Source organism: Ictalurus furcatus, chromosome 21 (assembly GCF_023375685.1).
Source record: "Ictalurus furcatus strain D&B chromosome 21, Billie_1.0, whole genome shotgun sequence".
NCBI lineage: Eukaryota > Metazoa > Chordata > Actinopteri > Siluriformes > Ictaluridae > Ictalurus > Ictalurus furcatus.
Window position 1 is genome coordinate 14,462,650 of NC_071275.1, and position 27,809 is coordinate 14,490,458.

Sequence of the window (27,809 nt, forward strand, 5' to 3'; positions counted from 1 at the left end):
TATAGATCTTTGAAATGCATCAGGTGGTGCATCTTCATTCATTCATTCATTCATCTTTAGCAACTGCTTTATACTGCTCAGTGATGTGCTGGATCCAGATCCTATCCCAGGAACATTCAGCATGGGGTGGGGATACACCCTGGATGAGAAATCAGTGTATCGCAGACCATCATATACACACATAAACACATTCACACAATCATTTTGGTGCATCTTTATCCGTAACTATTCTACAAGATGTATAGTCTGTCATTGTAACTGCTGTCATTTACACCAATTTGAGTTTGATTCACCCTTAAATCCCAGCCCTGGTAGAGCTCTACATAGCGCATAGTACATGCCCAAACATGGAGAAAATCTACAGGTAGTCAAGGACACTGAAATTTCAAGCAGCCTCAATAGCCACCGGTTGTAAGTGTCCATCATAACACCCATGTCTAAATACAGCATTTACCTCTCATGCACTGCTGTGTCCATCAACCTCTGGGGGTGGAGGGGTTCAGAGAGTCAGCTGCCAAAGGGTCAACCTAAAAATGGTGTCAGTAAGTTTTCCCAGCTGTAAATATAGATGAGCGTCTTCTTCCTTAGCTTGCTGAGAATAGCATCTACTACGGGCATGCTGTTGCAGGCTTGCCCTATTTAGCACAACATGCTACACCACATCATCTCCTCTTACTCCACTGCAGTTAAAAGTCTAACCATGCTTGCTAAGACACGTTTATTTTATATGCTAGAGAATGTCTGCTTACACGACCCAGGACAGGATGCTTTGTCCTCTATCCTTGTGTTATATGCTTCACTGTCATGTGTGGAATCCAAATCACTATTGTCATTAGTTCTGAAGCTGAACTGGGCAAATCCTTCACAGGACTGGAAACAGTTGAATAATTGTTCAGATTAACTGAGCTAGTCATGGCAAAACATCTATAAAATAAAAAAGAAAAGGCGATTAACAGGGTAGTTAAAAACTCACCCTGTGTCCTACCTTGTTTCTTTGGGTGACTTTTTATATCTGTCCAAAGAAGTTCTACTTGGAAACCTTCACTAAATGGGAAAATTTCTATTGCATGACTCTGTGTAGATTTTTAAGGGTTCCCACAAGATTTGTAGTCTGGTACATTGCATTGTGGGATTTCATGAGAATACTGGATATTCTGGACGTGGCTACAATATTGCAAAACTCCCTAAATAGTGCACTGTATAGTGAAAAAGATGTGCTAAAGTGTGTTATACAGTTGAAGCCAGGCTTAAGATAAAGATATTCAATCTCTGTTTTTCATAACTCCATACATTTCATGTTACCATGTATTTCTTTTGGCAAGTCAATTAGGGTGTTTACTTTGTTCACATTAGAGGTAAATTTTAAAACAATCGATTTATTTATGTACTGATTTATTTTAGCTTTAATTCACTATATCAGAATTTCAGTGGGTTAAAATTTACATACACTAATTTGACTGTCTCTTTAAACTGTCTAGAGGATTCCTCAAATACATGGAATGAGCAAAGAGGAACAAGGAGACCTGAAAACCTGACTGAGTTACGCCAGTTCTGTCAGGAAAAATGGGCAAAATTTCCAGCGAAGTATTGTAAGAAGCTTGTGGAGAGCTACCGCAAGAGACCGATTCGAGTTAAGCAATTAATAGGCAATGAAACCAATAACTGTATGTAAACTTTTGACCCACTAAAAGTATGATAGAGTAAATAAAAGCTTAAATAAATCTGTTTCTTAGCTATTATTTTAAAATGTCCTCTTATGGAAATAAAGTAGACACCCTAATTGTCTCTGCACAGGGCATGTATGGTAACATGAAATGTGTGGAGTTGTGAAAAAATTTAGTTCTAATGTCTTTAGCCTACTGTAAGTGTATGTAAACGTGGCCAAATGTTTGGCCAGGTCTATAAGTATTTGGACAGTGAGGCAATTTTCATAATTTTGCCTCTGTACACCACCACAATGGATTTGAAATGATGCAATCAATAATGTGCTTGAAGTGTAGACTTTCAGCTTTAATTCAAGTGGTTTAGCAAAAATATTGCATAAACTGTTTAGGAATTACAGCCAAATGCATAGTCCCTCCATTTTCACAGGCTCAAAAGTAATTGGACAATTGACTAATAAGCAATTTCATGGCCAGGTGTGGCCTGTTTCCTCGTTATTTCATGACAAATTGAGGAGATATAAGGTCTGGAGTTGATTCCAAGTGTTGAATTTGTATTTGGTAGCTGTTCATTTGAACTCTAAATATACGGTCCAAATAGTTGTTGATGCAAGTGAAGGAGGCCATCATTAGGCTGAAAAAACAAAACAGATCCATCAGAGAGATAGCAGAAACTTTAAGAGTGGCCAAATCAACAATTTGGCACATTCTTAAAAAGAAGGAATACACTGGTGAGCTCAGCAACACCAAAAGGTTTGGAAGGCCACGAAAGACAACAAGTGGATGATCGCAGAATTCTTTCCTTGTTGAAGAAAACCCCTTCACAACATCTAGCCGAGTCAAGAACACTCTGGAGGAGGTAGGTGTATCTTTGTTAAAGTCTACAATCAAGAGACGCCTTCATCAATGTAAATGCAGATGGTTTACCTCAAAATGTAAACCACTGGTAACACTCAAGAACAGAAAGGCCAGATTAGACTTTGCTAAAAAAAAAAAAATGTAAAAAAAAAAATTGAAATAAAAAACTCTACAAAAAAAAAAAGCTCTGATGCTAGATTAACTTGTACTAGAATTATAGGAAGAAAAGAGTATGGAAAAGGAAAGGAAGGACTCACGATCCAAAGCATACCACATCATCTGTCAAACATGTGGAGGCCGTGTCATGGCATGGGCATGTATGGCTGCAAATGGAACTGGGACACTGGTATTTATTATTTATACAGAGCTGTACTTTCTGCTCAGATTCAGATTCACTCAAATGCTTCAAAACTGATAAGACAGCACTTCACAGTACAGATGGATAATGACCCAAAACATACAGTGAAACAACCCAAGAGCTTCTTAAAGCAAATAAATTCTTCAATGTCTGATGACCTCAACCCAATTGAGAATGCTTTTCACTTACTGAAGACAAAACTGAAGGCAAAAAGACCCACAAAGAAGCAGCAACAGAAGTCAGCTGCAGTAAAGGCCCGCAAAGCATCTCAAGGCAGGAAACTCAGCATTTGATGACGTCCATGGGTTTGAGACTTCAGGCAATCGTTGATGCAAAGGATTTGCATCCAGAAATTAAAAATAATCCTAATATTTAAGATTGTATTAGTCTGACCAATTCCTTTTGAGCCTTTGAAAATGGAGGGACTCCATTGGCTGTAAAAAAAAAATGGCTGTAATTCCTAAATGGTTAATGCAATATTATTGTCAAACCCATTGAATTAAAGCTGAAAGTCTACACTTCCGTTACATGTGGATTGCTTCATTTCAAACCCATTTTGGTGGTATACAGAGGCAAAATTACAAAATTTATGTCACTGTCCAAATACTTATGAACCTGTCTGTATTATACAGTAAAAGGGGGTTCCTGTCTGCTAAAAGTTTCACAACCTCTGTCTTCTGATGGGAATGTTTTCAGTTAATTAGATTATTTGGCTCTGCTCACTGATAAGATTCGACTCTTTCTAACGTGGACAAAGGAATTATGACCAGTGACTGGTCTTCTTTGCCAAACTACGATTGGTATTGTACAATGACATCTTACTTTATGTCCTATTTAACAACATAACAATACACTGTATTGCATTTTATAGTAAATATGTACATAATCATCAAATCAACAAGGCACTAAAATGTTCATTGATAAATACAGTAAGCATCACTGCATCAGTGTTATTGTGCCTGCTGTGTCTGTGCTTCCTTAAGGAAATTCATTTGCAGTTATACTGAAAACTATTTGCCTTCTCTAATACTTTGATTACTTACAGTAGGCCTATATCTTCAACAAGCAACAGTGCAGCCAGATCCCTCCTGTAATCTGCCTTATTAACATACTGTAACTCTGAGTCAAACACACACTCAATATTCTGTTCTCACCTAAAGTTCACCTAAAAGACCTGTTGTAGCCAATTATGTAATTAGGATTATAAAAGGAATATAGTAGAATTAATTTTGATTGTGATAATTATTCTTGTATGTATATGAATTTGTTTATGTATCTACTTTTCTGTTATGGATAATGGTTGGTGATATATTGTAGGTGTGTTTGGCATCTGGGGAGTGGGGTTTAAAGTAGTATGTATGTCATGGCAGGGGGCGGGAGGTAAGACAAATGTTGGATGGGGAAGAATGAAATAAGAAAGAGAGATTTAAGGGGGAATAGTCGATTTTATAAATTATTTTTTACTTGTACAAGTAGCTTGGAAGATATTAGTGATGGGAAGTTCGGATCATTTTACTGACTCGGATCTTTGAATCTCGTTCAGCAAAATGAACGAATCTTTTTTTGAGTCATTTCATTTATTTCAGCAGAATATAATTAAAATGTTACATGTTAAATTCCCCAACACATCTAGTACTTACGCAAACTTTGATCACATTTGGAATAAAAAATAAACTATGGGCCAATGCAGCCAAGGCCAAATTATGAGAAACAGAAATGATTCATTAATAGCTTAGCTGGGTCTTCAGACTATGCAGTCTGTTAGTTCACCTCACTTCCCGATCCGAGTCGTTCTTTCTTTTGTCACGTCACATTTGTCACGTATGTTCCTCGGAAACAGAAATGGTTAGTTCACCTCTCGAGTCTTCGGGTTCGAGTCGTTCGTTCACCCCTTGTCCACCTCATAGACTGAATGCAGTGGGGCTGTGACGTGATGAACGAACGACTCTGACCCAAAGACTCGAGAGGAGAACTAATCATTTCTGTTTCCTGTACAGAACCTATGGGGATGTTTCAGAGTATGCGCAGTCAACACAAAATGAACGAATCCCTCTCTGAGACAGTTCATTGTTCCCGAGTTATATTAAAGATTCGTTCAAAATGAACGAATCGTTCATGAACGACAAATCACTGGATGATATGTAGAATATGATTTAAAAAAACAACAACAATGGATTAAGTCATGGCCTTAGAAAAAGTGTTTGTGCTTGGATGCGCCTCGTGTCAATCAGTATATAGACACTACAGTCTAAGGGCCACCAAAGATTCTGGGGCGAAGATTCGTGAACATCGGCAGGAATCATTCAAAAGTCAAACCCACCTACTCGTTAAAGACCTAATCTTGAGAAGAAGTAAAAAAGGCAAATCTTATGCTTTTGGACATACAGTCAGTCTTTTGTTTACACTATATGGCCAAATGTACGTGGACACCTGACCATCATAGCAACATGTGGGCTTTCCCCGAACTGTTGCAACAAACTTCGAAGCATTATATAGGATGTCTTTGCATGCTGTAGCTTTAAGATTTCCCTTTACTGGAATTACAGGTCTTAGTCCAAACCTGCTCAGGCATGACAATGCCCCTGTGCACAAAGCAAGCTCCATGAAGACATGTTTGCCAAGGTTGGAGTGGAAGAAGTTCAGTGGCCTGCACAGAGCCCTGACCTCAACCCCACTGAACACTTCTGGGATGAACTGAAACAAAACATTGACTGCACCCCATCCCTTGTCAACAGTGCCTGACCTCACTAAAGTTCTTGTGGCTGAATGGACAAAAATCCCCACAGCCTCACTACAGAATCCAGTAGGAAACTTTCTCAAAAGAGTGGAGAATAATTTTTTACAGAATTCCAGCAAAGAAAGACGAACCCTGGAATTGCATGCTCAAAAAGCTCACTCGGTCGTGATGGTCACGTGTCCACATACATTTGGCCATACAGTGTATTTAAAGACGACATGTTGTTTTTGCAAGGAAGTGTGGTCGCGGTTTTGACCAATCAGGGAGTGCAACTTTCAAACGAACTCGAGCCGACGTGGTGGCGTGAAGACCACGCCCCTTTCGCCCATTCCCCGCCCCCGGGACTTCCCCTTTACTTTGTCTGTTGATGACGCGTTTCTAAGCAGAAGACGTGCTTAGCAACAAGCTAAGAAACCACATCTGTGTGAACTCCGAGTCAAGTCGAGCGCGTACACACGCTGAGAGGTTCCGTCTTCCGGAGAGACAAGTTTTCGAAGACGGAGCTGACATTTCTGGAGAAAAACGTGTTGACAATGTCGTGAGTTCAGCTCGCTGGCCTCAAAAAAAAAAAAGACAGACAGACGGACAGACAGACAAGCGGTTCCTCTGAAAGAGAAACGAATATTTTAGCGATATGCTCGAGCGCTAGCATGAAGCTAGCGTCTGTTGAAAAGTACGAAGTGTCTAGCTAGTAGTCGACCATTTTCCCACTTTCAACCATTTCCTGCGGTTGGGATGGTGCTTTCGGACGACGGAAGTATCCGTGCTGTGAAAGGGCTGAAGAGAGAACAGGCTGGACGTCTCTGTTGGATTTGGACTCCAACTCTTTCAGGGAGCGGCGCTCATGTGGATGTGTGTTTTTGTTCTGCTGCAAGCTGACCGAAACGCGTTTTCTTTTTAATCCTGGGGAGTTTTCTGCCTCTAGAGGAAAGGAAAAGAAAAGCACGGCATTTACAGAAGTTTATTCGACTGTTATTATTATTATTATTATTCTTGTATAAAGCTTGCTAAGTTAGGTGTAGCATTTCCCACAGCTCATTGGCTTGGAGCCAGCACTAACTACACTGGCTTAGCTGAAAGGATCTGGCCTGTAAATACTCCTGACACTCGAGGGGAGGAAAAGACACTGTACATGACCATGGCTTAGTTGTGCATTGCATTGTGCTGGGTTCTACCTAAAGATTCACCAGGACAGGATTTCTAGACATGACTTGAAGCTGTAGTGACGTTCATATTTGTTTGTATTGTTAACACTTTATTTTATTTTATTATAATTTTTTTTTTAAGAAGAACTCTTGCAAAAGCAAAAAAGAGAGAGAAACATTTCATGTTGTGCGCAATAATTCTCCACAAGCATGATGATACTGAGCAGAAAACCAGATGGCCCGGTCACAGCAGGTAATTGGACATTTATTCCTCATGTATTACGAAGCGAAATGTAATCCCTTGTCGTGTTAGTTTAATCTTGGACCAGTTTCAACCTTGCAGCCAAACCGAAACGACTTCTCTCTGGCTGTTAAACTGAGCAAAAAGTCTTTGGAGTGTACTTCCTCTCTCTCTCTCGGTCACGTGACTCCGTCATTCCCATCATCATAACAATAAACAGTATCTAATGAGCTAATGTTTTTGCTCTGATGGTACATGTCAGTGCATCTAGAGTGTTATCACCATTGTTATATTACACCCTGCTTTCTTTTAATAATTTACTTATTAACAAGCTCCGATCCAGCTTGTGTTTTTTAAATAATATCCTTCATACTTGCACAGGTTTATTTCTCTCTCTGTTTAAAATTGTTTTTCTTTTTATTTTAGAGTAATCCACTGAGAGATTGTAATAATAAAGCGCTGTGCATGATGTTTAGCAAATGGAAAGATTGTGTGCTGACTTTTGTTTTTAAAGTCCACATGAAATCAACGTTGTTGGTTTAGAGTTTTTGCACCAGTCGCCTGTGCTGTAGATACAATATATATATATTATTTCACAGCCAGTCAAATACTCTCTCGAACATATCTGCCCCATCTGTCCCTGCGAGTAAACTGCGGGTACGACTGCAGGAGTTTGTGGGTTGTTTGTGTGGACGTGTTGATCCAGCTTCCTGCATGTTATTCCCCTTTTAAAACAAGTACTCGTGTGTATGTCTGCGCTCATCCCCCACCCACGCTGAAATTGTGCTGTTGTCTCAAACATATCACAGCTCCCATGAACTATATACAGACAGATGCCATGAAAACTGTTCACTTATATATTTTTTTTTTAAAAAGGGGGGGTGGGGGGAGGGAAATGTCAACATTTCAGTTTATTTAACAACATCTCAGACATGTACAACTGTCGCGGGCTGCACTAACTGTGATGTTCCAAGCGGTGTCACGGGCAGTTTTAATATACAGCTACCAATCCAAGGAGCGGTGGTTTGCAGTCTGGGATACTGAACATGATACAAGTCCTGTTTAGATTTGCAGCCTCTTCTTTTGCTGGTTTGTTAAACAACGTTTGTTTCGAAGTGTCAGGAAGTGTGATGTATCTCAGACACTACTGCATGCTGTGGAAGTCAGTCAAACCCTTTGACATGCTCACACCCTGAATACACTTTAATTTCATCTGCATACCTGTCTAGGACAGAGATGTCATAGGTGAGTCCTGGAGGGTCAGAGCACATATGACCATACAGATCATCAACAGCCGTTCCCCAAGCACATCATGGACTTGAATGAAGAAGGAAAACAAATCCTTGCCACCTTCTAAGACTTAAGTTTGTCACACCTGGCCTAGGAGCATATGCAGTTCACGTTATCCACTCTGCTTCCTAAACAGGCCGGTTTAGGCCTTTAATGGGATTTATGTAGTGTAATGGGACCAGGTTTTCGAGTCTGCTGAACTCCCAATGAGTCCTACTAGGTTGTCGACTGCAACATTCTGTTCCCAAGAGACGGATGTTGACTAGGTTGTGAGAGAAGCCTGTTTTCGGAGCACCTGCAACTTGGTTACATTGCTCCCATGGGTGTTTTTTCTACTTGCCACTATTGTGCCCTACATCAGTTACACTGCAATTGATTTGTTTGATGTAGCAGCAAAGCACATGTTTGTACTGAATTGTTTGTGTTGTAATCTAATGTCATTGTGTGTTTGTGTGTGTGCTCCACAGCTCGACACGGAGACGGTCTGTACGACTCTTACATGCGCACGGACCACATCGTGAATGAAGAAGCAGACTTAAACGGACAGAGCCCCGGTACCCTGCCCCCATTGCACAAACACACAGTAAGTGTGCACTTCCTCTTTTGCAGTGATTAGACACAGTACCACGCACGTCCTTTTGGTCATCCACCTAGCATGGACGTGGCTGTTCAGTTTCCTCTTTTGTCCACTCGAGCAGGAAGCTGTGTCAGATTCTGAGGTAAGGATGTAAGAAATTGACGTCTGTAAGTAAGTAAGCACATTTACTTATGAACAAGGATGTACAGTTTCAGTTGGGCAAGTAAGCTAGGCTGAGTTAAGTAAGTAAGGAATAAAAGACTTCAGGATGTGATGCTATAGAAAAATAATCCATGCTGCAGTGGTTTGATGCTATTATCATGCCAAAGAGGATTATTTTCCTATTACAGCGTATCCTGAAGTGTATTCTTCTTATACCACAGTGATATGTCAACGATTGCATATTTTTATTTTATTAATTATTGTCGAAATATTTTTTTTCATTATTAATTGTGCTTTTTATCCGTTTATAGTTACCTTTATTGTTGTGGAACGTCCACGAGACGAGAGTTCCTGTTGTAACTTATGTTGTAGCGATTATATATAAACAGTCATTCCTTCACCAGCCTCAATTTTTTCCTCGCTCTTGAAGTTGAACTTGTCATGTCTTGAAGTCTTTCCTGTGGAGGAAAACGTAGTGACTGTTACAAAGTGCTGATACAGAAGACACTTTCCTTAGATGTTAAATAAACTTTTCCGTAAAGAATATTTTACCACATCACCAATCATGTATGTATTTCTTTGTCGATTAAAAAAAAACTAACATTTAAAAAAATAAAAATTTTTTATAAGGCTTAGATTATGTGGCGCATCTGCCATACAAATCCCTGTGAACGAGCTGTTACTATAGAAACATTAACATTAAAACAAATGCATGTATATAAATCATTTCTATTTACAGTCAGCACTACTGTTGAAGCTGCTGTTATAGAAAATGAATCACCATGTTCTGACCAATCAGATTCAAGAAGTGTTTAAGCCACTTTTGTTAGACCTCCACGGTTACATGATAATATATATCTTGATAGTGAGAGTAAGAGTCCAGTAATCCATGCACTTATATAATAACCGATTAATTAATAATTAACTATTTAAGTATAATAAGCCCATTGCTGTGTAAAACTTTGCTTTTTAGCTGGCCCAATGCCTTGACAGTTGGCAAACCCACAGCGAATGAGTTGATCAGTAAACGCTGTCCCTCAGATGCTCAATAAACAATTGTGAATTGGACCATGCGCTCTGTGTAAGCTTTTCTGGCACGTGGGATTAGAATATGTGCTGTTGTCATACTAACATCAGTGCCAGTATCTCAGTGCTCACCACTTCAGGGGTTTTTTCAGTTTATGTTTAGTTATGAGTTTTCCTGGTCAAACCATAATAATAATAATAATAGCTAGCTGTGATCACTGTCTCAGAGTGGACACCTGATTTATTTGTCTGGTCTCTGTGATATCCATCTGTCAGCTCTCAATGCATACAAAGCTATTTTAGGCCCTCTTTTCCTCAGGACTGATTCCAACCCCCTCTCAGCAGCCATGTTTGGCATTCACTTGGAAGATTTTTTTTTCCTGGTTTATGTACACGACAGTTTCCCCTCTGGTGTGCAAGTCTTTTGTGTGGCTTTCTTGAATGCTTTTCTCTATGTAATGGTGCATTTAAGTTTTATTTTACCTTGAATAGAAATTGGACCTGAAAGTTGCAAGCTGCATTAGACATTCTGAATGCTGCATTATTACCATATGCAGCTGCAGTGTATTAAGTATTTTTTCTAATGGCATGCATTGAAATCCCAAATCTGTTTAACTATTTAATTACCTGGGCTACATTTTGCTGCACGAGTCTTCACTCAAGTAGTAAAACTTTGTGGGGAAGACATGTTATTGGGAGGGCTTCTTTCAGTGTCTTTCAGGATTCTTTTTCTGTCGTTTCAGTTGATTCAAGAACTTTTGTTCTTTTAAATCATCTTTATCTTCCTCAGCTTGCTTTTTGTTTTGTATAACGCTTTTCTTGTTTTTCTGAAGGCTGTGAACAAGCCAACGATGAAGGATCACCTCGGAGTCCGAGGAGGTCAGATGAAGATGAAGTACCTGTATGAGGATTCGTACAACCGCAAGCCCAGTGGCATGAGCCAGCACAACGGTACCAGCCAAACTCCTGCCAAGCCCCAGTCTGTTCTCTCCAAAGAGCGGAGCGTGGACAGCAACAGTTCAGCCAAGTCCTCTGAAAGCTCAGCAAAGCCAACCAAGCTGGGGGGTCCCCTTGTCCCAGACCAGGCAGTGAAGCAGTACAGGCAACAGCTGAGTGCACTAGAACAGCAGGAGATCCTCGGTTATCCTGAGATCTACTTTGTGGGACCAAATGCCAAGAAGAGACAAGCAGTTGCAGGAGGCTCTAACAACTCTGGATATGATGATGACCAGGGAGGTTATATCCATGTGCCACACGACCATGTTGCCTATCGTTACGAGTTCCTAAAGGTGATCGGTAAAGGCAGTTTCGGTCAAGTGGCGAAGGTCTATGACCATAAGTTACACCAGCATCTCGCTCTAAAGATGGTGCGCAACGAGAAACGGTTCCACCGGCAAGCAGCAGAGGAGATTCGAATCCTGGAACACCTGAAAAAGCAGGACAAGACTGGCAGCATGAACGTAGTCCACATGCAAGAGAACTTTACCTTCCGTAATCATATCTGCATGACCTTCGAGCTGCTTAGCATGAATCTCTATGAACTCATCAAGCGCAATAAATTCCAGGGTTTCAGTCTGCCTTTGGTACGCAAGTTTGCCCACTCCATCTTGCAGTGTCTGGAATCTTTGCACCGCCATAAGATCATCCACTGCGATCTAAAACCAGAGAACATTCTTCTCAAGCAGCAGGGTCGGAGTGGTATCAAGGTCATTGACTTTGGCTCTAGCTGCTTTGACCACCAGCGTGTCTATACCTATATTCAGTCCAGATTTTACAGAGCACCTGAGGTCATCCTAGGCTCACGCTACGGCATGCCCATAGACATGTGGAGCTTTGGCTGCATTCTTGCCGAGCTCCTGACTGGGTACCCTCTCTTTCCTGGTGAAGATGAGGGTGACCAATTGGCCTGCATGATGGAGCTATTGGGCATGCCCCCTCAGAAGCTTTTGGAGCAGGCCAAACGTGCCAAGAACTTCATTAACTCCAAAGGCCACCCACGTTACTGCACGGTCACCACACTCAGCAACGGCACCTTGGTGCTTAACGGGAGTCGTTCACGGCGAGGCAAGATGCGGGGTCCCCCAGGTAGCAAGGAGTGGGTGACGGCACTCAAGGGCTGTGATGACCCCACCTTCATTGACTTTCTGAAGAAGTGTCTGGACTGGGATCCCACCACTCGCATGACGCCGGTTATGGCTTTGCGACACCCCTGGCTCTACAGGAGGCTACCCAAGCCTGTGCCTGGCGGAGAGAAGACCTTGGTACCCAAGCGGATTACCGAGCATAGCACTTCCTTCCCCAGCATCGTCCCTAAGGTTCCCCCTGTAATGGGCCCAACCAACAACAAACTGAGGACCAAAATGATTGGGGACACTGATGGGAATATACCATTGCGTACAGTGCTACCAAAGCTTGTTTCATAGAGCTGATCACCTGTTTAGGGATAAAGACAACATTGTAGCAAAGTTTTTAGTGGTGGATTTAATTTGTTTTTGTTTGCTTTTTAAAATAATGAGTGGCAATACTCAGTGTTTTGATTTCAGTTTTTAAAAACAATGAAGCACAAAAAAGATAAATTTTTATATGGCATTTGAAAATAGTGTTTGTTTTCTTCAAACAGCCTTTGAAAGGGCATTTGGAAATGTACTAATTTAGTTATGATTTTACACTTTTGTTAGGAATGGAATGCTTCTCAAGTGCACAAGTGGGTGAAAATATTATTCTGTACCCCTAAGGGTTTTTACACTATCTCTGCTAAGACAAACTGTTTTTTCTAAGGGCTGCCTTTTAAATCTATGCTGTTAAGGGCTTAGAAACATGCTGGGTGTTTTGAATGATCTCCAAATCTAATCTAATTTAAGACTTGTGAGATGTATCTACAGCAAAGAGCCTCACTGGCTTGCCAGAGGCCCCAGCAGTTCTCTGATTTAGCAAAGAAATGATATATGTCATTATTTTAATTGATCAATTATTGCAATAATTCTGGCTTCTGATTTTATTCTCTCTCTGCTCAGAATCGGGACACTAGAAGGTCGTAACTTTGCTACGTCACATAGAAGTTCTGTCTCATGTGCTCCAATAGGTCAAAACATGGTGCATTGCCAGAATGAACCAGGCTCTAGTCTGTCTGTAGCAGGGAGACTTTAATTTCCTTCTTTTCTTATCTTCCAAGAAGCGGTTGCAAAAGATTGCCCTACAGTGAGATAATAAGGAACTTAGTTTGTGTCAGGAGCAGCATAGTGCACCAGGGTTTGGTTTTTGAAAGCTGTCAGTCAGGTTGTACTTGAAAGAAATAAGCAAGATGACAAGCAGGGCCTGTATGTATGCATTCAGGAAGTTTGCTCTTTTCGAGCAGCGGTTGTGACTTAAATAAGGATCGATGTTTCTGGCCATGTTATCATTTTAACCATTTCTTGCTGGATTTAGATTAAGGACAAACTAATCAGGGAGCTCTGTGTCATAGAGCCATAAGCTTTCCCTTCTTTTTAAATCTCAGAAGCTGGTTATTCCTCACTGATTCAGCTTGGAAGCCTGCTGTTGTGTCTTCTGACACGGCTCTACACTGTGACCTGTTTTTCTTCTTTTGTTTTTGTTCTACTCTCTTCCATGACAACACTTAATCATCCTCTTCATACACTCATGCTTTTGACTACACCACAGAGCACGTAGACATGCAAATGTTTTTTACTTTTAAGGAAGGGCTTTTGATAACCGCGAACACCTGATTTTACAGAAGCACAGCTGTTCGTTGACACTGCCATGACTTATCACACTTGCTGGCTGTGAACTGACACTGAATGCTTAAAAACTCATTGTAATGAGGCAAACACAATTAATTTTTTTTTAGAAACTGAATGGTGCTGACCTTATGGGGCCCCTCACTTGCATGCCGTGCCTATAACATGCATCTGTGTCCTTAGGACCAATGAGTTTAACCATAGGTGTTGTAAAAAAACAAACTGACTGCCATAGAGTTCTGTATTTGTAGACCAGAGTCAAATCACCTATTTGTCAGGTTTTCACCTCATCTAGGTATGCATGATTACACACAGGAAGTGTAAGCTGCTACAAGCACATGGTATGTTCATTCATTTTCTATATTCTTTTATCTAAATTGGCGGTCAGCTGAATTAAGACAGGATGCAAACCAAGCAGGTGAACAGCTTAATGGTCCTGTAATGGTTCGCTCACAGCACCCTAAAAAGTTCTTCATTCGTACCACTTCTATTTCTACACCATATGGTTTCCTTTTTAGAAAAATGTAACCAATGACAGCATGCAACCCATTATTCGAAGAGAATTATTTCGTTAATTCACCAAACGATTTCTTTCAATAACGTATGCTTCTGGATAAAATCTGTTAAAGTGTATGGGAAAATTATGGAGGCATAACATGCAGCCTTTGTTAATCTACCTCTTAATTACTCATCACAGGCTCTGGCAAGATCTAGAACGATCATCGTAAAGTCAAGATGTAGCATCTTTCACTTCGGTGCTTCTGACTGTTCGCTTCAATGTCTATATTTCCCTAATTTCCTTCTCGTTTTTGGTGCATGGTCCTGTCTGTTGAGAAAACTCCAGTCCTTTACCTTTAGTTGAGCGCTTGATTAAATCACCTTGGCTCTACACATTGCCTCCTTACCAAATTCTGTACCTTCTATGATGCTTCTGTTCCTTCTTCTTTTTTTTCTTTTTTTAAACTTCTCTCGTGTGTACTTTTTTTTTACTCTTGACGTCATTGCCGGTTTGCAAGTCGAAAGTTTCCAAAAGAGAACAAAATGACAATGGTGTCATTTCCCTACTGTGGTGTCTTTGTACCCATTTGCAGCATGAATATGAAAATAAGTGTAAAAGGACTGAATGATGAGAATTGTGTCCATAAAATAACCAAATGAACTTGTATTAGTTTTTTTTTTTTTTTTAAAGATGAATAAAATAAATATTAACTGCAATCCCTTTCTCCCTGCCATTTTCCTTGATTGTCTTTTCTTCCTGATCTCAGTCTGTCATAAATGGAGTGTATGACTGTGAACACTCATTTGTTGGCATACACACAGAACAGTGAATGCATGTGCTAGAGATTAGCTCCATGTTTATTTTACTCAAACTTCACAGACAAATTTCAAACTCTGTGAAACCTGTGACAGCGAAACTGATTGGGTAGATATTCAACCTGAAACCTTTCAGGAATTTCTTCACGCATAACTGTCATAGCTTTGTGTACTGTGCTTTATTTGGAATAGTTTTTGGGTCATGTAAAAGGAATTACGTGAACGTTAGTTTAGCTGTCCTATCACATAATGCAGTACCTCTTTAAATGACTTTTTATAAGCCACGCCTAAACCATGTACACTCTGTGTTTGTGTGTGTGTGTGTGTGTGTGTGTGTGTGTGTGTGTGTGTGTGTGTGTGTGTGCGCGCGCGCGCGTACATGTGATGTCATATTAGAAAGGAAAGAAGGCACTCTGTGACCCTCCGGTCATAATCTATTAAATGTGATTTTGTTATACTGTTTTCAATGGCTCTATTTTTAGGCACCAGCTTCAGCCTACAGCCAGGATGTGATGGTTATAAAGACTGAAAAATTTTTGTCCGTGCTTAAAAGGTGAAATAAATTGACACACAACCTTAGACTGACAGGTAAAAGGGTTAGTCAAGGTATCCTGCTGAATGAGGTGGAGCCCAGCAAATCCACTCTGCCTCATATATTACTGCTTGGTTGAATTTCAGTCTGCTGAGGCCCCTGGGTGTATATATATATATAATATACACATACACAGTCATGTGAACAAATAGGTGCCTCCATAGAAATCTCTGCAATTTTGATATTTTTGGACAGACATTTGATCATCTTTGAAACAATACCTACTAATAAAGTTGATGTACTTGAACAAAACCAGAAGGAAAATTAGCTTTTTTGAATGATTTATTCAACAGAAATATCAACAGATGTGATATTCTTCTGTGGGAAAAAGTAAGTACACCTTTGGCCTCAGAAGCTAGTATTGTTTCTTTCCTTAGCTGACCTGTTGGATGGCTGGTTGTTAGTACACCAGTGGTTTTCATGATATTCTAAATGCTTGTACAATGGCTCTGATTAACGTTCCCTCTTTTCTCAGCTTCAAAATGGCTTGCTTTTCACTCGCTGACAGCTCTCTGATCATCATGTTGGTTTATCCTTTTTAACAACAAATGCAGTCTCCAAAGGAGAACCCCAAGGCTCAAGCCAAGAGTACACATTCAGAGCTATTAATTGTTTAAACATCCAGTATAACAGGGCACACCTGGGCAGTCAAATGTTACAGTATTTTTCACTTGAAAAAAGGGTGGGTTCAAACGAAAGGTGTCATGTTTAACACATCTAGATGTAAATGAAAACTGAAATTCTGATCTATTGTCTCATATTCATCTTTTGATCTTAAACCGAAATGTCTTCAGTGTCTAGCAACAAAAATACATACTTTCAGAGGGGAATGTATGTTGTCTTCAGAAATTGTCTGAAGGAAAGTACCTTAAAGGGTTCTATGCAAACATTCATTTCATGACTTGCCTCATGCCTCTGAATACAACCTCAGAAGGGAGCATTTTTTACATTTTGGACTCACCCATGTTTTGTTTTGTGAAGGCAAATTCATTGTTGTTTTCTCGGGACAGGAGACACAAGTTCCATTTAATTTTGGAAAACAAAAACAAAACTAGCAGACAGATCTGCCACTCCAACAGAGACCTATGATTAGAAAGGTATCTAGCAAAGCTACTATATATTTTGTTATATTTGTGTTAATATATAAACAGAAATCATTTCCATAGTTAAAAACGTGATGGATGAGGATGTATACAATACTGCAGTACTATTATAAACTGTGGTAAAAGCTTAGACAATTATTGCAATAAACTTTTACCGTAATTCTGGCCTATTGCTGACACAACATGTCATTATCAGTGTTTGTGGTAGAGCCACAAGTCACATTATGCTTATGTCAGTTTAATTTTAGCAATTAAGCTCTATATCAGATGTCCTTGCTCCTGCACGTACTTTGGAATTCCCCATGTCAAGTGTCAAAAGTGTGATTAAAAGTATAATTTGGGAGATACAGCAGCCTAGCTGTCTCCACGGTCACCACTATTTCCAAAGCAGGCTTAGGAAGGCAGTCTGTTAAGGTGCTCTTTCTGTGAGATTTAGGGCTCCATTCTAGAGCAGAGGAGATTAAGGCAATCCCATTACAGGTCCAACAAACTGACGCATGGTCCATATGGTATCGATTTGGATATGACCTATACAAATCTCTCCACCTAACCTCCCCCAACCATCAGCGACAAGATTCACAAAGATTTAGTCTCTGTGGCCATATGGAGTCATCAGCTAGAAGTCTAGGCCACCAGTCAGGATCCATGAGTGTGTGTGGTGTGAGTGACTGCTTAGAGTGTTAGTGTGCATCAAATACTTGATGAGGAGGTAAAGCTCCCTGGCAAAGCCATGAGTGTGACATCTTTTGAAATGGCATTACTTGTAACAATTCTGTAGCAGAACATATTCATCCTGATTCATGACTAGGTAAGAGTGCTACATTGTGTTTTATGGCTTTTAGGAAGGGTTTTCATGCACTTTCTGAGGATATGAACATGGTGGTAGTAGCACAGCTGGTCGTATTAGTGGGCAATATGATGAAAATATGTATTACGATACAGCATTTGAAGACATTTTTACAGTGCACAATATTTAATATGGTTTATAGATGAGCTAACAAACTACCAGCAAAACAGTGTTGCATTTTAAAATACCTTAAGAAAATATATTATGCGTCGACACACTGACTGAATTTATTTATTTATTTATTTTACAATTTTGTACATTAATTTCCAGTATAATTATTATATATAGTTATGTAAATTATTATTATTATTATTATTATTATTATTATTATTATTATTATTATTATTTATTAGACTATGTATATACGTAATTAATACATTCTAAACTTTTATATGTTAAAAAAGGATATTGTACAGTATAAATAACAGAAATATCTGGCTGTGGTCATCTCCACCATGAAAACAAACCTGTCTTTTAGGTTGTACACCTGGATTGGAGATCTAATCACATGACGCGGGTTGATATTCATCACCTGAAATGCGTCAGCGTGGTTGACAACTCGTCTCGACAGGAGATGAGTAATTGTGTTGTTGATGTCACTGCAATCACTTTACTGCCACTGCTTGAGAAATTTCCTCATACCATAGCGGCTAAATAGGAGTATTATTAGGGCTTGAGTTACATGCATTGCAGTGAGGTTTATAGTATGTGCACAGTGTGAAAGGACTGGTTCTAAAGACAGAGCGCTAGGGGTTGCATGTGTTACAACTAGAAGATGTACAGTACATTTGTCTTGTAGGTTAGCTTTCTTTCTTGAATATCTCACATAGATATTCAGGGTTGACTGGTATAAATGGGCTAGAAAGGATAAACTCTGCCTCTCTTTCAAGGAACAAAACCCCTGTCAAAATAAAAATGGGGCGGCTGTGACTCAGGTGGTAGGGCAGGTTGTCCACTAATCATAGGGTCGGCGGTTCGATTCCCGGCCCACATGACTCCACATGCCGAAGTGTCTATGGGCAAGACGCTGATCCCCAAGTTGCTCCGGATGGCAAGTTAGATTTCGGGGCTATTTCTTTAAGTCCACTTTGCTGACACGTCATCAGCAGTGACTGAGTTGCCACAGTTGTACATGTTATAGTACATATAAACACGAATGATGTAGATTGCTTTCTCAATCACTGACAAAATGCCTTTAAAAAAATACTGTCCAATCAAAGTAAAATTACACAAATGGATGACAGAACTGTAAAGAGCTGGCTAATGGCAAGCATAGCTTTTCTGTTTACCATGCTTGCTATTTGGGAAAGACACAGCATGATAATAGACTTAAATAGTGTTGCACATTGTGTTGCTGTCTTTCAATGAGTGACTTCCTGTATGCACAGAATATTAGTTTTATGCCTATGATGAGACGATGTTTATAAGGCTTGACTATAATGGTTAATAGTCAGTCCCTCTAGGATTTTGTGACTTTGCGATCGCAGAAATGAACACAAAATCAAGCAAACTCAACAATATTCAGAGGAGCTTGCAATTTTTCTAAATAACAGCAGATTTTCCACAGATTTGGGCCGAGACGCTTCATGTGACATCGTCACAATGACCATTCATCCAAAGCCCTCTTCAATTTACATGCTTTGACCACGGGTACAGCTAAAAGGTCTCATTTACCAACAAACATCTCTGTGAAAGACACTGCAATTTCACCAATTCAAGAATTTTTCTGCATAAAAAGCACAAAAACAAACTCTTTAAAAAACTGAATAGTAACACTAAGTTCCTGATGGGTAGTAGAATCATTTTTTAATTATGTTTTTTAAATATTCTGACCAGCTATCACTGTTCAAACACTGTTGTGAGCTCTGAGCTGAGTGCTACAGAGCAAAAAACAAATCTACCACAGTCACACACAGTCTTCTCTTCATTCTTTTAATGCTTTAGGGCTTTCCACAGGGTGAGGGCATTCTTTACTGACCCAAAACCCCACTCCACCCTTTCACCAATCACCCCCAAGCACATACAGTAAGCACACACCAGGTCTCATGACTGGTGTCGCACACGGAGATACATACAGCTGTGGTGCCAAGCGTCTTCGAAGGTGGGGCTGCATTTTCTACAGCAGTTGTCCCACCAATCCTTACATTCCACATTCTTGTACAACCTCCAGAGTTCTGAGCAGAGGGCTGGGAACAACACAAAGGCAGGCAGGGTAGAGATAAACACTACTTTGAACGCCACAGCAATAAAATGTAAACACTGTGAAACCTCACACTCAGATCAAGAGTCCTATATTCAAACTCGAGTTTTATAAACAATACATGCTGTTACTCTTCTTCCTCTTTTCTCTCTTAATGTTTAGTTGACTCTTGACTCTCAGCGCACATGACTACCATGTTTCACCACAGCGCACGAGCGTGAGCACATCATGTTTGTTTGGGAAAACTCCAGATGACAGTATCTTGGGCATGTGGTTTCATGTTGACAGATGTATCTCATTCCTAGAAGAGGCTTTCAAAGATCATCACAAATAAATCAGATGGCGTGCTTTCGTTTTGTTTTGTTTGTTTTTTTTCCATTTCCTGGCTCTTTCCATTTCCACCCTTCCATGGTTTCTTACTCTCCTCTTCTCCCTCAAAGTTCCACTCTAGCTGTTGTGAGTCCAAAACCTGACCACAGTGAAAGTGTACTCTCTAAAGAAGACACCGAGAACATGGAAAAGTCCTAATTATTGGTTCTCAGGACTGGGAAAACAAGGAAAACCATCAGTCTGTTTAAGCTCTGACAAGTTTCCTCTCTTTTATATTTTATTTTGATTCACTTTTGATTATGATTTTACTTCCATCCATCCATTTTCCATACCGCTTATCTCTACACAAGGTCGCAGGGAGCCTGGAACCTATCCCGGGGAACTCGGGGCACAAGGCGGGGGACACCCTGGACAGGGTGCCAACCCTTTGCAGAGCACAATTACACACCCATTCACACACTATGGACAATTTGGAAATGTCAATCAGCCTACAACGCATGTCTTTGGACTGCGGGAGGAAACCGGCAAAGCATGGGGAGAACATGCAAACTCCATGCACACAGGGCGGAGGTAGTTATCCAACACCCTACCCGGAGGTGTGAGGCAAATGTGCCTACCACTAAGCCACCGTGTCCCCTTACTTATGACCTTATGAACACTTTTTGATATTTTGCTATGATACAAAAGCAAGACAATATATGACATCGCATATGTTTAAAAACAAAAAAATAGTGACATTTGATGCAAAAGCCCACTTTCCTCCTATAATCTTTCCCAGCATCCTCTACCTGCACTTTCCATAACAGCTTACAGATGCTTGATATGACTTCTAACTCTTTCACAATTTTGTGTGGGAGTCTGGGAAAACCCATGGAGTGTCACCGTGGCTGAATTCTGGAAAACGGACGAAAATCGAATTTTTGAACAAAGTTGATTTTTTTTTTTTCTCCACAATCCACCTGAACAAGCGCTCCTGAGTCGCGCAACAGAAAAGCGTTCACACTACTATCAGGAGATTACGTGTTCAAATCCTGACAATGCCACAGCTGTCCATGGCTGGAAGCAAACGGAGCTAAATTGGCTGTGTTCGGCTGTAATATTTTATCCATTCCAGACATGTCACTCGACCAACTCGTCAGAAAATAGTCCTGTAGATTGCAGGCCACCTTCAATGAATACTGCAGTAATTTATTTATCATCCCCAACCTAATCTGTATCTACCATATGTGTGATTACCGCAGACAATTTATTTATCGTCCCCTGTAGGAAATGATGAAAAAAACCCAACAACATTTGACTGAAAACTAACTTATAATGGAAATCTAAGGGCAGCTGTTGGGTTAGTCAATAAACATCTATTTATTCTGTTTGTCGCAGAGTGTTCTCATGAATAATATTTCAGTCAAATATATTATAAATTACGCTTTTAATATCTATAAATCGTCCTTTTAGAGAGAAGAGTACTTTTTTTAAAGGAAAGATTGCACATGAATTCCACAAAATCTCTGGGAAGGCATAAGAAACTGGAATTACTGTGTACTGTATTGCTATTCTGTAAGAAAATTGGAGAAACCTGCATGAGAACAGCGTTAGGACTACATTTTCTCATGTCTGTCTTAACATACAACTGTTATAGTGGAATGATCATAATTATAAATTTGCATTATAAAGGTTTTTTTAATGATATTTAAAAAATTTATTGATGGGGTTCAACAACCGCGTTATCTAGTTTTTAGTGAACAGGTTGTTGGGGTTTTGTTTGTTTGTTTGTTTGTTTGTTTTTGTTGTTTTATTTCAGTTAAGGAAAATGTCCTCTCTGTGGAAATCACTCATACAGTACGCTACAGGTTGCAAAGATCTAGATCTGGTGTCTAAACCAATCATTTATGTTGTACCCCAGCATCTAGCTACAATAAATTTTTCCAAAGTTTCCCCATTTTCAACGAGAAACAGTATTTTCCAGTGAAGTCTCCAGCAACTTGGCTGAAATGTCTATTGTTTTTGAGTACTAATTTAAACAAAATGCTACAGATAAGGGTTTTTGGCCACTTGTCTCTGTGGACACTGTCTCTGGGATTTTACAGCATCAGATGCTTGTTACCAGGGCATTGCTGTTGCTAGGTAAACAACATGTTGGGCAAGCTTGCAGGTGCCAGCCAAGGAGAATCTCTTTTTCTCTCTCACATACACACACACTCATAAATACACACAGGTGTGACTTCTTGTGAGAACGCCTTGGGGAGGAAAGCGGCACCACCATAAGAATAGTGAAAACATAAACACTGACTTTTGTCTTTTAGTTGCTGTCAGCACTGGGGAATGTCCTAGCTTTTCCATGTATTTTTCCCAAGTAATACATGCTAGCTAGGCATTTTTTAGGCAGCTAAGACTGAGACTGTTTTTTAAAAATGTGGGTAAAATATGTTGCGACACCCTTTGACGGTAGCTGATTCCTACTTGTAGGAACCATGCCTTGTGTTCTAACTGAGGCAGGAAATGTACAATCTGAGTGACCTAATTACTTACAGAACGACATTACCTTTACGTGATGAAGCAATTAGCATGGGTGGCCTATTAAATAAAGCTACTGATATTATTGATGTGACGGAGTAGTATCAGTATGATAGCTATGACGAGAATGACTGTGCTTTAACATCACGAGGGGGTACTACCAATTGGCCACAGACCATAAAATTAAAAATACTACTGGTCTGCTTCTCTTCTGTTCATACAGTTATAGCTGGTAAACATCAGATGATATCATTCCACACGTTCTGATTCATTTGCTATTATCCAGCTAGCATAATGGTCTATGTTATGAATTTGTAAGTAGCACTACCAAAATCTCTGCTAGTAGTAGCTTTCACTGGAAAACTTCGCTAGCTAATGTCATACACACACTGACAGGGGTTGTTTCTTCCAATTTGGAAGCATGTTGCTGTGAGGGCTGTGATGGTTGACAATGTCTTCAGAAAAGCTTGACAACAAATGACGCTCTATCAGATTCTAACTAGGTTTTAGCTGTAATTAGCATTGCAGTGTGACAAGAGGCTAATAATTAGTCTGATGTATTTAAAATAAAAAAAGGTGAGTTGGACGAAAGAAGACAGTTATTTTGGCGTCAAACATACCCTGAAGCCAAACATATGAGCATGAGCATTTGTGAGCATGTGCTGTGCATATGTTCGTGTTTGTTGCCGTGTGCATTGGCATGGTTGTGTATTACACAAGGGGACAGGTGGGCCAGAGAGAGATCCAGATCTCCTCCCCAGCAGCTGATATCCTTCATAGGGCCTTATCCAAGCTTTGTTCTTCTCCCTTACTGACCACTGAGTACTTTTCCATGTCACTGCAAGGCCCTGAAGAGTCCAAAATCCATCTGCACATGACAGGAGCTGGGAGAGGTTTCCCCTATGTGCTACTCTGAAACTAGTTTGACTGTTGCCTTACAAAAGGGTTGTTCTAAAAATCTCAGCAAAAGTGTACTAGGATCGTGTGGTTGTGTGTACCCTACTAAACTGTGCTGAGTGAATGGCATGGCACCCGTAGACACCGGATCAAAGATTAAACACCCGTGTGAAGAGGATTAGCAGGAAATCAAATGTCAGGCAGCCGTGCTGGTTCGTAATGTGATGTTCAATATGGGAAGCTCAGACTCAAGTCTCATCACAAAGCCCAAATCAGGCTTCAAACCTAATTATGGAGTACTATATTTATTGAACACATTTGCAAATTAACACATTTGCAAACTTTTAGGATTTCTTTTGATATAGTGCATACACCTTCCCAGAAGCAATGTTGTTTGCTACATGATATCCAACTATGACCTGAATTGCATCATGAACTTGCCCAGGATAGAGATAATGAGAGGGATATATACCTTCAATACATTTCAGTGTAGCTTTAAGAACGCAGCATTTCAAAACCGTTTCAAGGTGTAGCTTAAAGGTCTACAGCAATGGACGACATGACAATCAATGAAGGCCCTGACACGGATAATAATCCTTTAATAATTCAACTCAAATAACCAAGCTGGTTATTAATATCAAGTGACGCAGTAAAAGTTTTTCAACATTGATTATATAGTAAGAACTCTACATTCTAGCCCTCAATTGTCTGATGCTTTAAAGTGCCCCTGAAATCAAAATAGGTGTTTCAGGGCTTTTTGTATCTGTCCCTTAGTTTTATGAACATCAATACGATAGTATCTCTAGAAAAAAAAAAAAACAACAAAAAAAAAGATAGTTTTGGAGATATTGTGTTTCAATTTTAGATTTTGTCACTTATAATAATTTTTTTTTAATGATTCATCCTGTACTAGACTTGTTTTCATCCAGTTAAATGCTCTCCAGAATGTTTATGTCCCACCCCTGGGGTTGGGTCTTGCTCAACAGTAGCAGCTCGTTACGGGCAAACATGATTCATCATGTGTTTTGGGCTTTGCATCGTCCCACACTCTATTTCCTTTTCCAACCATCCCTTGTTTGAGAAAAAAAAACACAATTGGAGTTTATTCATCTGGAAAAGAGTGGGATAAGTTGGTGGTCGTGTGACCGGCACTTTTTTTTTTACCAACTTGGCGCTGTTCAAGGTCAGAATGTCTTGTTGGAATTTGTGCCACTCATGGTCAACCACGGCTCAAACATTTACAGCACAAACAACGTAGCATCTCGTTTAGTATACTGTCCTCGTTAAAGTCGACAGCCTTGAGTGAAGAAATTCTCTACAGTGGAAAAAAGGCTTTCGTTAAACTCTTTGCTGTTTTTCATAATTAGCTAGTTCACTAAGCTACTGTCAATTTACAGTGGTGCCTGAAAGTTTTTGAACCCTTTAGAATTTTCTATATTACTGCATAAATATGACCTAAATCATCATCAGATTTTCACACAAGCCCCAAAAGTACATAAAGAGAACCCAATTTAACAAATGAGACAAAAATATACGTGGTCATTTATTTATTGAGGAAAATGATCCAATATTGCATATCTGTGAGTGGCAAAAGTATATGAACCTTTGCTTTCAGTATCTGGTGTATCCGCTTGTGCAGCAATAACTGCAACTAAACGTTTCTGGTAACTGTTGATCAGTCCTGCACATCGGCTTGGAGGAATTTCAGCCCGTTCCTCAGTACAGAACGGCTTCAGCTCTGGGATGTTGGTGGGTTTCCTCACATGAACTGCTTGCTTCAGGTCCTTCCACAACATTTCTATTGGATTAAGGTCAGGACTTTGACTTGGTCATACCAAAACATTAACATTATTCTTCTTTAACCGTTCTTTAGTAGAATGACTTGTGTGCTTAGCATCATTGTCTTGCTGCATGTCCCACTTTCTCTTCACAGATTCAGATCTCAAACAGATGTGCTGACATTTTCCTTTAGAATTTGCACGTACAATTCAGAATTCATTGTTCCATCGATGAGGGCAAGCCTTCCTGGCCCAGATGCCAGGATGGCAGATGCAAAACAGACCCAAACTTTGATACTACCACCACCATGTTTCACAGATGGGATAAGGTTCTTGTGCTGGATTGCAATGTTTTCCTTTTTCCAAACATAACCTTTCTCATTTAAACCAAAAAGGTTCCATTTTGGTCTCATCCATCCACAAAACATTTTTCCCATAGCCTTCTGGCTTGTCTACATGATCTTTAGCAAACTGCAGATGGACAGCAATGTTCTTTTGGGGGAGCAGTAACCTTCTCCTTGCAACCCTGCCATGCACACCATTGTTGTTCAGTGTTCTCCTGATGGTGGATTCATGAACATTAAGAGAAGCCTTTAGTTGCTTAGAAGTTGTCCTGGGTTCCTTTGTGACCTCACTGACTATTACACATCTTGCTCTTGGAGTGATCTTTGTTGGTAGACCACTCCTGGGGAGGGTAACAATGGTCTTGAATTTCCTCCATTTGTACACAATTTGTCTGAATGTGGATTGGTGGAGTCCAAACTCTTTAGAGATGGTTTTGTAACCTTTTTAAGCCTGATGAGCATCAACAACTCTTTTTTTGATGTCCTCAGAAATCTCCTTTGTTCGTGCCAAACATGTGTTGTGAAGATCAGACTTTGATAGCTCCTTGTTCTTTAAATAACAGAAGGCACTCGCTCACACCTGATTGTCATCCCATTGATTGAAAACACCTGACTCTAATTTCACCTTCAAATTAACTGCTAATCTTAGAGGTTCATATACTTTTGCCACTCACAGATATTAGATCATTTTCCTCAATAAATATAAATATAAAAAGTATAATATTTTTGTCTCATTTGTTTAATTGGGTACTCTTTGTCTACTTTTAGGACTTGTGTGAAAATCTGATGAAGTTTTAGGTCATATTTACGTAGACATACAGAAAATTTTAAACGGTTCACAAACTTTCAAGCACCACTGTAGCTTTAGTTCTTAATGTCAAATTTATATTCTGCCAGGGGTGTGGCATATCTCAAACGCTAATGGACTTTGTGTTAATCAGTCAAAAAATTCAAGGTCAGTATGACTTCCTGTTTCATAAGGAAATATGTCAACATATTGAATTAAATATGGCTCTGAAGCAACTTCAGTAGCTTGCAAACATGCTCATATAACCACTACAGCTTCAAGTAATTATCTGATTTCAGGAAGCCCACTAGTTCAAGGTTTTGGTTCAAGGTTAAACTAAAGGGAGACGTCTGTATGTCCTTACCTCGATCCTTGCTGTGGAAAGCTTTGGTGACATCTGAACACATTATTTGTGTTGAACTCTAATTGGCCAAGAGGCCTTAAGAGAGGTTATTTAGTTAATCCTATTAACCAGTGAAACTTGCACTGGAAACGTGAGCAATTGCAAGAACTGTTGTTGATGCAGATATTGTAGGCTTGGGGGTTTATTTATACTTTCTATCCTCTGGGAAGAAATGAAGAGGGATTAGCCTTCATTCTCAGTGTCCTCACTCATCCCAGTCAGGGGAATGAAAGGGGAATGGGCCAGTTGGCCTTTAGGTCAGATGTCCCAACATGGTCATGGACCAGACATGAGCAAAGGTATGAGGCCTTTGCTTTGCAGTCTTGTGGGGGGAGGGAATCCCTACTAGCTGTATGGGATTAAAAAAATACTTTAATTCTTATGATAAGCCTGTCTTTGGAGTTTTCTTGGTTTAACAGACAGAAAGATTATAGTCAACATGCATTTGCTGGGTTTGATCAGTCAAGGTCACAGTAATGGTGTCATCGGTTTAAGGAGGTGTTGTTGTGCCAAAGGATTTGGCAAGCTACAGTGTAATCTCTCGATATACCAGACTACTGTATGAGAGGACCTCAGTTTAGCTGGTGGCTTCAGTAATATTGTAGATTTATCCTAACTGTAGGCCCTCCTAACCTTAACCAACCACACTAACCCATTATTCAATACCAGTTTGTTTTAGATCACTATTGTTCTTCCAACTTTTTCCATCACCCAGCCTGGGACAAATCTATTGCAGCTTACCCCACTGCACCAAATGAGAGTGGCTTATGTTTCATGGGCTAATCATGCTCACAAAGTAGCTCTTTCAACCCTGGTACTCTATGTGGATTTAGCGTATGTGCCCATACACCCAGGGGTCTAAGATGGAGGGAGTGGACTTGTGTTTCTTTTTTTTCCTGCACCTGGCCAGA

General features: G+C 39.9%; 1 protein-coding gene across 1 annotated transcript; it reads left to right on the forward strand.

Moving 5' to 3' along the window:
* Positions 1 to 5,999: 5,999 nt before the first annotated feature.
* dyrk3 (dual specificity tyrosine phosphorylation regulated kinase 3) lies at positions 6,000 to 15,015 on the forward strand. The gene is made up of 3 exons (XM_053653294.1): positions 6,000 to 7,012; positions 8,758 to 8,873; positions 10,889 to 15,015. The coding sequence occupies exons 1-3, from the start codon at positions 6,970 to 6,972 to the stop codon at positions 12,476 to 12,478; spliced, it is 1,749 nt and encodes a 582-aa protein (XP_053509269.1). The 5' UTR covers positions 6,000 to 6,969; the 3' UTR covers positions 12,479 to 15,015.
* The last annotated feature ends 12,794 nt before the right edge of the window (positions 15,016 to 27,809 follow it).